This window comes from Numida meleagris, chromosome 6 (assembly GCF_002078875.1).
Source record: "Numida meleagris isolate 19003 breed g44 Domestic line chromosome 6, NumMel1.0, whole genome shotgun sequence".
Lineage (NCBI taxonomy): Eukaryota > Metazoa > Chordata > Aves > Galliformes > Numididae > Numida > Numida meleagris.
The window spans coordinates 47,975,166-47,987,249 of NC_034414.1; the positions used below are offsets into that span (position 1 = coordinate 47,975,166).

Here is a 12,084-nt window from a genome sequence, read left to right on the forward strand (position 1 = left end):
GGAATCGCTGTCATACCACCAGACAAAGCACTACTCAATGTATATCCAAATTCAACCACAAGTAACATGGGTTACATTCCAACTTTTCTAAACAGTCCAGGAGACAAAGAAGTTACAGCAATAGTCCCAGGCATTCCTACCATCTCTATAAGCTATAAACACATGTACAATATTGGCTAAAATATCTATATTAAGATAAGTATCCACAAAAATGGATAAGATAATGAGCAAACCATGCTCATCCTAGTGATTCATCGAGAACCAGTTTATGATGAGTAGAGGAAAAAAGAGCTGCAGTAATTCCACAGCATCTGTTTTGCAATCTGTCATACATGAGTCACGTGCAAAGAACCTTAAATGTGTCATTCATTGTTTACAAGTCAGAAAGACAAGTGCTAATCTACAAGTGGGAAAGATAACCCGAGCATCAGTGTATATACATTTAATCACACTGTACACACAATTAACTATTCAGTTAGTACTGTCTGTAACTGCTATGCTTTCAAAGTATTTATATTTTCAATAATGTCACTGACAAATAAAGTGCAATCCACTAGAGGGCATAATGTTTCAATTAAAGCCTGACACAGGAAACAAGCTATAGACACAAGATAGTAAGGAAAAAAAAAACCAAAAACCTACACTAAAACACTGGTCATACTGAGAATTTCACCAAAAATCTGTCTTCTGCCACTTTCAAACATACTTCATATCAAAACTGCAAAAACATTATTTGAAAACCTCAGACATTCACAAGCATTTTAAAATAACACAGTATGGTAAAAACATGTTTTGAAAGCAGTGTAAAGCAGTAAGCCTGTACACTTAATCATATATGCTACCTTGAAAGTCAATGAGTGACACGCATAAGCGCTTAAGGCTCCTCATGACAGTCACTGGACTTGCAGGTAGAACAAAGTAACTTTGGTAATTAACCCCAGAAACTTCACAAAACACTACAGAGACACAGAACATTGTAGTACTACAGCAGGCTGGAAGTATGCATTATACGTGTGTAAGTACAGGTGTATATATACACATATACGTTTACAGATATACACAGCAGGATTGAAAAAAGCTTCTTTTGGTTCCAAGCATGGCAGCCCGCCTGCTGAGCACATGCCACTGAAAGCAGCTTCCCATTTCCTGTCAACACAGACTTCCAGCATTTCAAGACCAGGCTATGCAGAGGTCTAAAAAGAGCCCCGAGTTTAGCACAACACTGTCAGTAAGAGCTAAGCTGCATCCAAGTTAAAGACGAATTGCAGTTTGAGCAGGGATCGCTGTGTTTGTGTCATCTCTGCTAGTAGCCAATACACAAGATCCTCAGCAGTGAAAGAGCAATTGCTGGTAGCCTGGGTAATATTAGCTCCTCCTCCTCTCTGCCACCAACTCTCGCCTTCCTTCAGTTATACTGCCAACACTTTCCACCCTTTCCTCTCCTATCATCAAAAATAACAAAACCAGGACATGGAGACAGAGCACCGGGAGGGTGCAGACGGGGGCAGCGATCAGCGAGTCCCTCGGGCACAGAGACGTCTCTTACCCACTTATCCAGAGGGACCTGCGTCAGAGAGCCGGTGCCCTGGTAGAGATCCAGGCTGAGCTGTTCCAGGCTGAGCTTCTCCTGCAGAAAGTGGCCCAGGTACCTCTGCAGCAGATACCTGCAGGCCCTCTTCTTGATGGACTCCGAGAACGGCCACGGCATGTTGGCTGCGCGCCGGGAGCCGCGGGGATAGGAGCGGGACGGGGACGGGGCCGGGGCGGCCGCTCGGAGATGGGGTGCGGGGAAGCCGCCGGGCCCAGGGCTCGCCCCTCAGCGCGGGCTACCCGCAGCCGGGCTCCCCCGGCGCCCCTCGCACGGCCGGTGGGGCGGCACCACCCGCACTCAGGCGCCCACAGGTAGCTCCATCCTCACTCGGCCACCGCCGCCGCCATCTTCCCGGCGCCCCGCAAGCGGAGGGGACGGCGGCGCCGCACGGCACGTGGGGTATGGCGACAGGAAGGGACTGGGAAGCGGCCGGGGCTCCCCCGCGCCAGCTCCCGCCGCTGGCACGGCCGGGTCGGAGCGATGCGAACCGCTCGCCGCCTTCCTCCGCGCACCTCCCCCACTTCGCCGAGCGCCGTCACCGGCACCCTGACGCAGAGCGGAAGTAACGTCTCCGAGCGGAGGAGGCGGTGGCGGAAGTGGCCGCGGGAGGCGCGGAAGGGGGCGGTGGTGGCTGCACCTGAGAGGGACAGGGACCGGGACCGGTCCTGGGGCGAGCGGGGCGGCCGCGGGGCGGCAGGGTGGCAGGCGCCGCAGTGGTACTGCGGCTGGGCGCCGGGGCTGGTAGGTGGGCTGCCTGCGGGCGCGGTGGGAGGGAGGCTTCCGGTCCTGCTGTGCTGCTCGGCTGTGATCTGTGCGTGTTGTGAGCGTCGTTAAATCGCAGCAGTTCTCCGAGGAGCGGAAGCTCGGCAGCTGTGCGATCAGCCCTCCCGCTGGTGAGAGCTGGCCACGACGCCTGCCCCTATCTGACGTTTTCTGGGCTGTGCTGATAGTTGTGCATGAAAAGTGAGTGAGGGAGTCGTTCTTTAGTGAGGCTGAACAGGAAAACTGCTGCTCTTATTCTGCCCTCATAATCACTGATAAACCATTTAGTTCACAGACCCTTGTAGGTCTTTCTTAAATTTACGGATAATAGGTTATTATTTTCGACAGCCATTGGTTGTAGCTTTTTCAGATCTAACTTGGTTTTCCTGGTGCATTTGGGATCAGCAAAGTGCTGAATTACTTACTGCTGAATCATATCGGAGTCTTATACAATCCAACATGAGCTGCTTGCATAGGAAGCAGCAACTCCGTCAGTAATGCTCCTGTGTGCTGATACAACCTGAAGGTTCTCAGGAGCTTTGTTTTGAGTTTTCTGGACTGCTGCAGAATTCATTAGGTTTCATATTTTACTTTTTTTTTTTGGCAATGGTAAATAAACGTACTTAAGAGGTAGCTCTAGCTTTATGGTGAAAATGCTCTATATTGGCTGTAGTGGGATGATGAATCTAAAATAAATGCTTCCACATGCAGAATGGAAACTGACTGCAGTCCTATGGAGTTGACCAATAACACGGAATCTGAAGAGGATTCTGATTATAGAGACTTCGAAGAAGCAGATGTGAAAGATATGAGACTAGAAGCCGAAGCTGTAGTGAATGATGTTCTGTTTGCTGTTAGCAACATGTTTGTTTCAAAAACCCTTCCATGTGCAGAGGATGTGGCATATATCAACGTGGAAACCAGGGAAAGGGGGAGATATTGTGTGGAGCTCACCGACTCGGGACTAAGGGTAAACTAACTTGTTTATAATTTCTTAACTGTCTTCATTTTGAATGATGATCCTGTTCAGAAGGTGCCTAGATAGCAACTTTAGTGATGCCAAAACTGCATATGTATCCTCTTGTACTTTTATGAAAGCCAGTTCTCTGCGTTCCCCTACAAACTGGCACTTCTGTTAATGCAAACAAAGGAAGAAGAGAAATTGATTGGAAAATAAGCATTTATTTGAGACACTTGCAAAATGATGAGGACTGAGGCAGTTAATGGACAAATTTATTATAAACATGTCAGTCCCCTCAGGTACCTAGAAAAATTAGTAACGCAGTATGTGTACGAATCTATTTTGCACCATTCGTATTGTTTGTGCAAACGTGTAGAAGTAAGACTTCTTTCAGAGGTGACAGTGATGGATTTTACTACTATTCTGAGTTTGAGAAAAAAGTATTTGAAACAGTCTAAATGCTGTGTTACCAGCTAGACCCCCCCATAGAAAGCACAGACTGCAATTTAAATCAACTTTTTTTTTTTTTATACTACTGTATGACATGACTTGGTGAAGTTACACCTGTTTCTCATTGCAACATGATCCTGATCACAAAAAATTAACCGGTGATTTCTTTGTTGCAGGTAGTAGCTTATGATTTTGATCAGACTGATGAGAGTTTGCAAAACCCGTACCATGAAACTGTCTACTCCTTATTGGACACTCTCAGCCCTGCATATCGGGAGGTGTTTGGAAATGCATTACTACAAAGACTAGAAGCTTTGAAGAGAGATAGTCAATCATGATTTACCCTGAAGGGAGGAAGATTTAATATTAGAAGGAATTCTTTGTATGAGGCACTGAGATCTTTCTTACAAACACAGCTGCAAACATCTAAAGATTCATTTCTTGCATTGATATCTAATATGTACTAGTACTGTTCTATAAAATGTTGCTGCAGAGGATTTATGTATTTCACAGTGATATCCACTAGGATAGACTGTAAAACTAATCAATATTTTCTTTTTGTTGTAGGTGAGCAAATAACTTGCTTTTTTCAAAAATGTTCAAAAATATTTGGTCTCTTTTCAAAGTGTTACTATCCAAAGCTCTTGAAAAAATGTAGAGATTGAATGTTATATTGGCAAGTAATAATCTTATTTGTGATTACTGATTATTGCCCTATCTGATTTTTAACATGGAAGTTAACCACCGAATTACTATATATTAATTGAAATTAATAGAACAAAACTAGCAGTTAACTCCTATTTCAAACTGAGAAATAGACTTTCACACTGGTTTGCTGTGCATAAATCTGAGAATTCTAAGCTTCAATAACAAGAAAGATAGCTCTTGGGCAGATGAGTATTGCTTATATAATAACAGTATCTGAGTTAAAGGGAAAGTTCATTACTACTTGATCTGTCCTTGTCTACAGCAAGCAACAAACTCCAAAGAATAAATGTTCTACCGTTACTATATGAATGTATTGTCTGAATTGCAAACGAATTAAGCACAGAAATAACTTAGGATGTATCAGGCTACATTCCTTAAAGATGATGCTATGTATGATATATATGTATGTATGCTGTATTGTAACTTTTTGGAGGCTTGGAAGACATTTTAGCTTGTTTACTATTCTGAATGTGTGTTTACATAATGTGCAGGATATATATACCCAGAGTATTTTGCTTCAGCCTTTACTTTCTACAACATGGTAATTTGGTACTCCCGTTTTTCAACTTTTCTTCCTCAATTTTACAGTATCCTCTCCTACTGAATACTGAATATGCATTGTAATACTGATTGCATTGTATTGGTTTGAAACCAAAGGTTGTATGAAATTTGTTAGGACTAACACAAGCTGGAAGACATAACTTCTATTTTCTACTTAAAAACTGGTACAAATCTCTTTATAATGTATTGCTTTAACTTTTCAAGTATGTATTGAATGGTAGACTTTTTTTTTTAATTGTCTAGAAATACTAGATCTTCTGAACTAGCATTCTATGATCATAATACTTCTTGTATTCTTGTATTATTCAATATTTGTGCATCTTTATTTATTCTGTCATGCTGTTGTGCTAAGTATATGCACTGTCTTTACTGGAGCCATGCTTAGGAACATATCAGTCCTTGTGAACTCACAAATCTAGTGACTTCCATAGAGCTATATCGACTTACACCTGTTGAGGAGTAGCCATATTAATTGGAGGAGCCAAACAGAGTTTCTGCAATAGTTTTGGGGTGGTGATGTTATAACTGTGACTGGTGAGATGACCACAGTCAGCTTTTCCATTTTCTAGAGCTTAATTTGATGTTTGTTTAATTATATTGTTAGGTTGGCACTCCCAGTATTAATCTTTTGATCCTGGGTATGGACCTATGCTCTAAAATTTGTTCATAGGCTCTCTTTTGCACACAGGTCTGTGGCACGTGGTTAGTCCTCTGTGAGGAGAATGTACTTTACCAAATTTATATTTGAATATTTTCCCTTGCAATTAATTTCCTTGTTCAACTTAAATGACTAAAACATTAAATAAATGCACCACTGTGTTGTTTTTTGTGGCCTTTTTTTTTTTTTTTTTTTTTTAATGGGGAGAGGGGTACTGAAAAGGGAGGGGAGTGAACAACCAAAATTGTTATTTCCATAAAGATAACTTAACTTAAATACCAGATTATTAACAAGTATTTCAAAAGTGCCTTTGGCTGTAAACTTATATTCACTGAAACTGTCCTGGAAAAATAGAGCAGATGACTGTAAAGAGGAGCTTGGAAAGAAAGCATGAGAATGACAAGTGGAAAAAAATGCCAAAATTAATGTTATACTGCCAGGTTTTTTTCCTTAGACATCTTTAAAATGCTTTGTCATTTCGAATGTTTATAATAAACCTAAGCTGAGAACTACTTACATAACATACCATTTGTAGATGTTTCTGGAAGAACTCTCTGTTATTTCTTAGAAAGTACTGGAGTATTAAAAATGAGAGAGCTATGTCATTCCACTGTTTAGTTGTGGGCTTATGAAGAAAATGCTCTTCGTTCCTTACATTCAGAATTGGTGCCTATGTGGAGCTGCTTTGAAGCTCTAACAATGGATGATTTCAATAGCTCTCCTTAGTCCAGTTTGTTTTTATTTTCTGAAACCAAATGAATGCTGCTTGGCCTAACGCAGCTGTAAATCTGTGAACTGTGCTTTTTTGGAAGATTTAACATTATGTATTGCTACAAGAATCGTCATCAAAACATAGTATTGCTCACTACAAATTACCAGTGACAGACCACCTCAAAAGCCTCCGTGCTGTAGAAACGGATGTCAAATAACAGAGCCTTACAACTTTTCTTCTCTCGACAGTACTAGATCTTGCCCTGTACAGGGTCAGGAAGTCAGAAATAAAGTCTCCCCGTAAAGGGCCCTAGAGCAGGGTGTGACGGCAAGGCCGAGGCCGCGCAGCCCCCGCCCAGAGCGCTCCCCGCCCTTAGCAACGGGCCGCGTCGCCGGTGCAGCTGCGGCCATGGCGGAGGGCGCTGTGCGGACCCGACGGGTCTTCCTCAACCACCTCGATTCCTACTGCGGCCGCAGCATCGGCGAGGTTCGGGCACGGGCCACCTGCGGGCCTACCGCCTGACCCAGCCGCCGCGGGCGGTGCAGCGGGGACCTGGGCCGGGCGGGTGCATACAAACGTGCGTCTTGTATATTGCAGTATTTATCCGGTTGTGTTGTTGGAGCATCGCTAGAAAGTGTGGGAGAAGAGGAGGAGGAAAATGACAGTCACTCGGAGGCTGAAGTTTCCAGGAGGCCAAAGGAGGGACTCTACCAAATAGTGGGGACTCTCTCCAAGCCAGAGAGTACTAAACCATATTTTGCAGAGGAAACATATGCAGTAAGTAGTAACCTTATTTCAGGTCATTGTTGGACAACATTAGAAAAATTGCAAGTCACGTAAATGACCCTCATTAACAAAGTGTTATCCAGTTGCTGCAGGAAGTTGTACCCATGTGTTTTATTCCTCTGCACCCTGTCATCTCCTGCCTTCTAGGTCGGATGTAACAAATGTTAAAACAAAGGAATCCAGTCTCAAAAAAGATTCTTTTAAAGGAACGACAGTTCTGGATGCATTGTCTATCCTGATCACCCACAGATCTATTTTCTTTTTCCCTCAAAACACACTGTTGTCTCTCCTGTATCTTTTATCACCTTCTAAACGTAGTAGTACTGTAAACAAAGCCTCTTCTCTTCTTAACACTTCACTTAAATCACAGCTGTCACTAGCAGCTAATTGTTCCAAATACATACTTTTTATATGTATATCCAAAGTGCAGTTAACTGAAGGAGGCTTGCTTTTAAAAATATGATTGCTTATTGTTTTCTGAAACCAAAGTTGTTTATAACCATCAAGTTGATTATCCGGAATCTCTTCAAAAATGTGAACGTTTTGACCTGAAATTCTATACAGATGAGCTTTTTAATAAAAAAAATATATGCGTAACTATGTCATCTCAAGCACTGCTGTCATACAAAATGTTTGTTGGACTTATTTGAGTGATGCAGACAATCTATGTTAGCAAATAAATGGAATGTTGTTTTGTAAGAAAACTGATTTTTCTGTCTCTCCATTTTGCCACCTGCTTCTTGTTCAAAATACCTGTAAAAGCCATAGATATTTTTGTGATATTAACAAGTGTTCTGAAAATACAAATCCTAAAATCACTTAAAATTGTATGTCCTTTTGAACTATACAAATATGCAGTGTAAATCAGAAGTTTCAGCAGCTTAATTTGCATTAGGTTCCTTTACTTTTCACTGACAAACAGTTTGACATGAGTCTTGTAAGTTATTCATGCATCATTTTCAGAAATCTATGTGCGAGAAAACTACATTCTACCAGTAAGTTAAATTTGAAAAGGAATTTTGGATAGTGGGTCTTTTCCTTCTTTTTCTTTCCTTTTTTTTTTTTTTTTTTTTTTAAATCAACAAATTTTAACTATTCTTTTCCCTCAGGTCTCCTCTCAGAAAGAGCTCTTAAGTTATTTGCTTGAATGTGACATTATTTTGTATAATATCACTGAGGATGCAAACCAAATCGAGGAAGCAACATGGGCTGCTTCTGGTTAGTACAGCCATCAACTGAACAGAAAACTGGTTGCTCTGCAGCTACTAAAGTTTACTATAGATGTCTAATGAATTAACCTGGGATTTATAGTTAAATAAATATGAAACTAGGTTCCTTCATGGGGAAATGCTACATGAATTGTTCAATTAATTCGAATGTATTCCATAGTCCCTTGCTCGGTTTCCTAAGCTAGAGAAACTGTCATAGGATGGTCCAACACTTGAAGTGATATACCTGTGTAGATGGCTATTTCCATAAAAAACTATCTGCTGTCATCCTATCTATTTGTATTTGCTCGCAGGAGCAAATTTTTACCCACCTTCGATGTTTCTATGTTTTATATAATTATATTAGTATTTTTTTTAAACTTAAATCTGTTATTAAAAATATCATTAACAGCGTTTCTACGGCTTTCTCCTGATTGTTATACTCAAATTCTAATGGGTGTCTGGAATCTTTTTATGGTGACAGTGCAAAAACAGTGTTCACTGTTTAATAATTCTGTTCTAAATTAAAATAAAAAAGCTTCCCTTGAGTTTTGTAGACATGCTGTTTCAGTGACAACACCTAGTTATTTCAGTATCTTGGCAGTCAATAAAGCTGAAGGATTTTCTAGTATAGGTTGTTTATTTCTTTTTCTGTGATATGCATCTCTGTATAGCTTATGTTAATTACTGATCACATGGTTCCATATAATTTTTCTATTTGTTTTCTTATTTATCATTGATTCATTTCTATTTTATACCAAGCAAAATAAAGGGTATTTACTTCAAAACACTTAACACAGAACATTATAGCTTAAATGTATATATACAGGACCAAAAGCAAATATACAGTTTGTGTAAATACAGTTTACAATAGATTAAATCCTTTGCTTTCATTTAACAGCCCTACATACAGAAATAGAGCATTTTGCAACACCAAAAATGTTCATCCTCATTTCTACAGTAATGAGCTGGGCAAAAAGCAAACCCCCTGACCCAGTAAGTAATATGAGAGAACACTATTCTTATACTGAATATTTCCATTTAATGGAAAATAAATGAATAAATATTTCAAAGTGATTTATTTGTTAATTTCAATTAAATTACTGCAGTATGTACTTCGATAACACTAAATTCATCTGCTATTATTAAGTATATTTTTCTTCATGGTCCTTTCACTTCAATACCCACATACTGCTGGATTTGTTAAATCTATTCCACCAAATAGACAAGTGTAGGCACTGAGATACCTTGATGGTCAGACATTAGGACTGCTTGGACATACTCTCTCAAGTATCAGCTTTAGAAGTTTTAAGAATTTCAAATGAAAGCAAAACAGAATTTTAAAAATATTTTAACAACTTGTTTTAAACATTTAGGCCTTTAAAAATTATTCAGTTTTAAGACATGTGTAACAGTTGCACTTTTTTTCTTCCTAGGAGGATTCTGAGATTCCTTTTACTGAGGAAGATTATCGCAAAAGAAAATCTCATCCTAACTTTATGGATCACATAAATGCTGAAAAACTTGTTCTCAAACTTGGGAAAACTGTATGTAAAGACCTTTTCTGTTTGTTTTTCATTTTTTTTTTAATTAAGCTTTTTAAAAAACTCAAAAAAACAAAAACATAGCTTGTTCATCCTAGAGCATGATCTTAATAATGAAAGTTACCAACTATTTGATTAAATTTGTAGTGTATCATATCTTTGATAAACATGAGTGTCATCCCTTATTAATAAAATGCCAAGTATAGAGAAGGCCATGTTTTAGAATTAATACATAATAGTTATACTTAATGTACATAATTCATAATACAGACCCCAAATTCTTTTATTTAATATCTACTCAGTAAATCATGTTTATCTCATTAAAAAAAAAAAAAAACTGTTATTATGTTGGTTGTACAAGAGAGAATTAAAGCTGGAGCCTGTGGGGGGAAATCTCAAGGGTAAAAAAGATGGACTAAAAGATTTTTACCTTTATCTTTGTAGCAAAAAATTAGGGCTGTGCATCTTTTCTGAGAGAAGCTGCAGACTTGAAGCTCCTGATGAGTTCAGGATCCTGAAAAAACATCTGCTACCACAGATAGATATCATCTCCCAACTCTGTTCTCAATGGCAGCCCAGTTCCTGAATCCATGAATTTAAAGCTATTCCCACTTAAAACTTTTCGTTAGAATGAAACTAACAACCAACCCAGCCCAGAACTGATTATAATAGCTGAAATGTGACATCTAGTGGCTTTAATGAATATTACACAATAACTTGAATGTCCTTAACAGTGACTAAATATGCTGTGCATAACTGGAGCTTACCAAATCATTGTTTCATTTTGTTCATGACATATATCCAATTTATCTCTAGTAGTAACTTCACATGTATGACTCGTGACACTAAAGAGATTTTTTTTTCTTTTTAAAAGAAAATTAAAAGAAAAAAGATTTGGATCTGTTTTACTGGGTTGTATTTCACTGGGTGATGAACTGCGGTTTGTGTTCTCTAAGTGGCACAGAACCTACTGCAAGGTAAATGGTAAAATGTCCTACTAGCTACCTGCTCTTTAGAGTAGATGAGAAATGGCCCCTCCTGTGCTTTCACAAGTGTCAGGTTTTTCCTGCTGGGAGACAGAAATTAGTGTACCTTCTCCTGGAGCACATGTGCAGTCTGTCCAGAACAAACCTGGGAGCAGCTATTCTTAGGTTATAAGTAATTTCTATCTTAGTACTACTCAAGAAGAGTTAGTGTAGGAGAACTTGTGCTTCTGACTAATATCTTCTGACTGTAATATTACATGTGATTAATAACAAGTTGCTATATTCAACTAACTTGAAATAGTTTTTATTACAAAGATTTATTTTGTAGCAGAAAGATATAAATGCATTACACAAATACAATGTAGTGACATATACCTTGCATCTCTGTAGATGATGCTTTGATTATAAAATCAAATATTGGCTAACAGACTTCATGGTTTTATATCTCTGAAATACTATGAAGAGTGTAGCAAAATGTTTTTTCATATGCAAAAATTTGATCTCAAATCTAAGAGTTTATTCTCTCAGTAAATGCAGGTTTGAGATCTTTACCTGAATTATTCAAAAATCTTGTTTCAACTTAAAAATATCTAAGTGGTCCTATATTAATCCTATATTAAAAGACTTGCTAGAAATTTCTCTCCTTAGGGTGATTTAAATATTGTTTCTTCTGTGTATATAACCATACTCACTTATGATCAAAGCAGCAGCATTTTACATGAACAGTCAACCAGAACAGGCAAATTTATGACCACGTTGGTATAATGGCCAGCAAAAAAAAAAGGTTGACCATGATGTATGGTTAGGAAAACACTTTATAGTCTACTGATTTGGTTTAAAATTTTATATCACAATGAAAACAAAGCAATTTTAAAAATATTGGGCTCTTATTTTCCACTTCTGTAGGCAACTGTAGTGGAAATGCTAAGACATAGCCTGAACTAGTGATCGAGCACCTGGTGGGAAGGCAGGGCCAACCCAGGGGAGCTCAGGTGCAAGCAATGCACCTGAGTGATGGGAAGGGGTGGAGCCAGGATCCACCCCTTCCCAGACCTCATTTAAGGGTTGGCGGGGGAGTAGGGTGGTGGGAGTATTTCTTGTTGGAGATCCCTGAATACCTGAGGCCTTCCAAAGGTAAGCAGCTTTTTTTTTTTTTT

The 12,084-nt window shown here is 39.3% G+C and overlaps 3 protein-coding genes across 14 annotated transcripts in view; 2 read left to right on the forward strand and 1 right to left on the reverse strand.

Moving 5' to 3' along the window:
* ATG2B (autophagy related 2B) overlaps nucleotides 1-2,137 on the reverse strand; it is a 44,221-nt gene extending 42,084 nt beyond the window's left edge. The window contains exon 1 of one of the 2 annotated variants that reach the window (XM_021401911.1): nucleotides 1,547-2,003. In XM_021401911.1, the coding sequence (XP_021257586.1) occupies nucleotides 1,547-1,708 (162 nt within the window). In that variant the 5' untranslated portion in view covers nucleotides 1,709-2,003. Of the gene's footprint in view, nucleotides 1-1,546 lie in introns of both variants that reach the window. The other variant, XM_021401912.1, reaches the window with a different exon arrangement.
* Nucleotides 1,509-5,858, forward strand: GSKIP (GSK3B interacting protein). 4 transcript variants are annotated; one of them, XM_021401916.1, is made up of 3 exons: nucleotides 1,509-1,645; nucleotides 3,065-3,323; nucleotides 3,941-5,858. In XM_021401916.1, exons 2-3 carry the CDS (start codon nucleotides 3,066-3,068, stop codon nucleotides 4,100-4,102), a joined length of 420 nt encoding a protein of 139 aa, XP_021257591.1. In that variant the 5' UTR covers nucleotides 1,509-1,645; nucleotide 3,065; the 3' UTR covers nucleotides 4,103-5,858. The 4 variants fall into 4 exon arrangements, with proteins under 4 accessions (XP_021257591.1, XP_021257588.1, XP_021257589.1 ...); XM_021401913.1 differs by lacking the exon at nucleotides 1,509-1,645 and adding an exon at nucleotides 2,194-2,332; XM_021401914.1 differs by lacking the exon at nucleotides 1,509-1,645 and adding an exon at nucleotides 2,339-2,554.
* Nucleotides 6,751-12,084, forward strand: part of AK7 (adenylate kinase 7) — a 21,700-nt gene continuing 16,366 nt past the window's right edge. For 7 of the 8 annotated variants that reach the window (XM_021403927.1, XM_021403926.1, XM_021403928.1 and 4 more), the window contains exons 1-5: nucleotides 6,751-6,889; nucleotides 7,001-7,180; nucleotides 8,299-8,407; nucleotides 9,299-9,393; nucleotides 9,834-9,944. In XM_021403927.1, coding sequence (XP_021259602.1) covers nucleotides 6,812-6,889; nucleotides 7,001-7,180; nucleotides 8,299-8,407; nucleotides 9,299-9,393; nucleotides 9,834-9,944 — 573 coding nt within the window. In that variant the 5' untranslated portion in view covers nucleotides 6,751-6,811. Of the gene's footprint in view, nucleotides 6,890-7,000; nucleotides 7,181-8,298; nucleotides 8,408-9,298; nucleotides 9,394-9,833; nucleotides 9,945-12,084 lie in introns of those variants that run through there. The other variant, XM_021403931.1, reaches the window with a different exon arrangement.

What these genes read in the sequence shown, in the direction of transcription:
- GSKIP (XM_021401916.1), top strand. Translation starts at nt 3,066, where the DNA reads ATGGAAACTGACTGCAGTCCTATGGAGTTGACCAATAACACGGAATCT. An exon ending in TCACCGACTCGGGACTAAGG is followed by an intron (nt 3,324 to 3,940) that starts GTAAACTAACTT and finishes TCTTTGTTGCAG; the next exon opens with GTAGTAGCTTATGATTTTGA.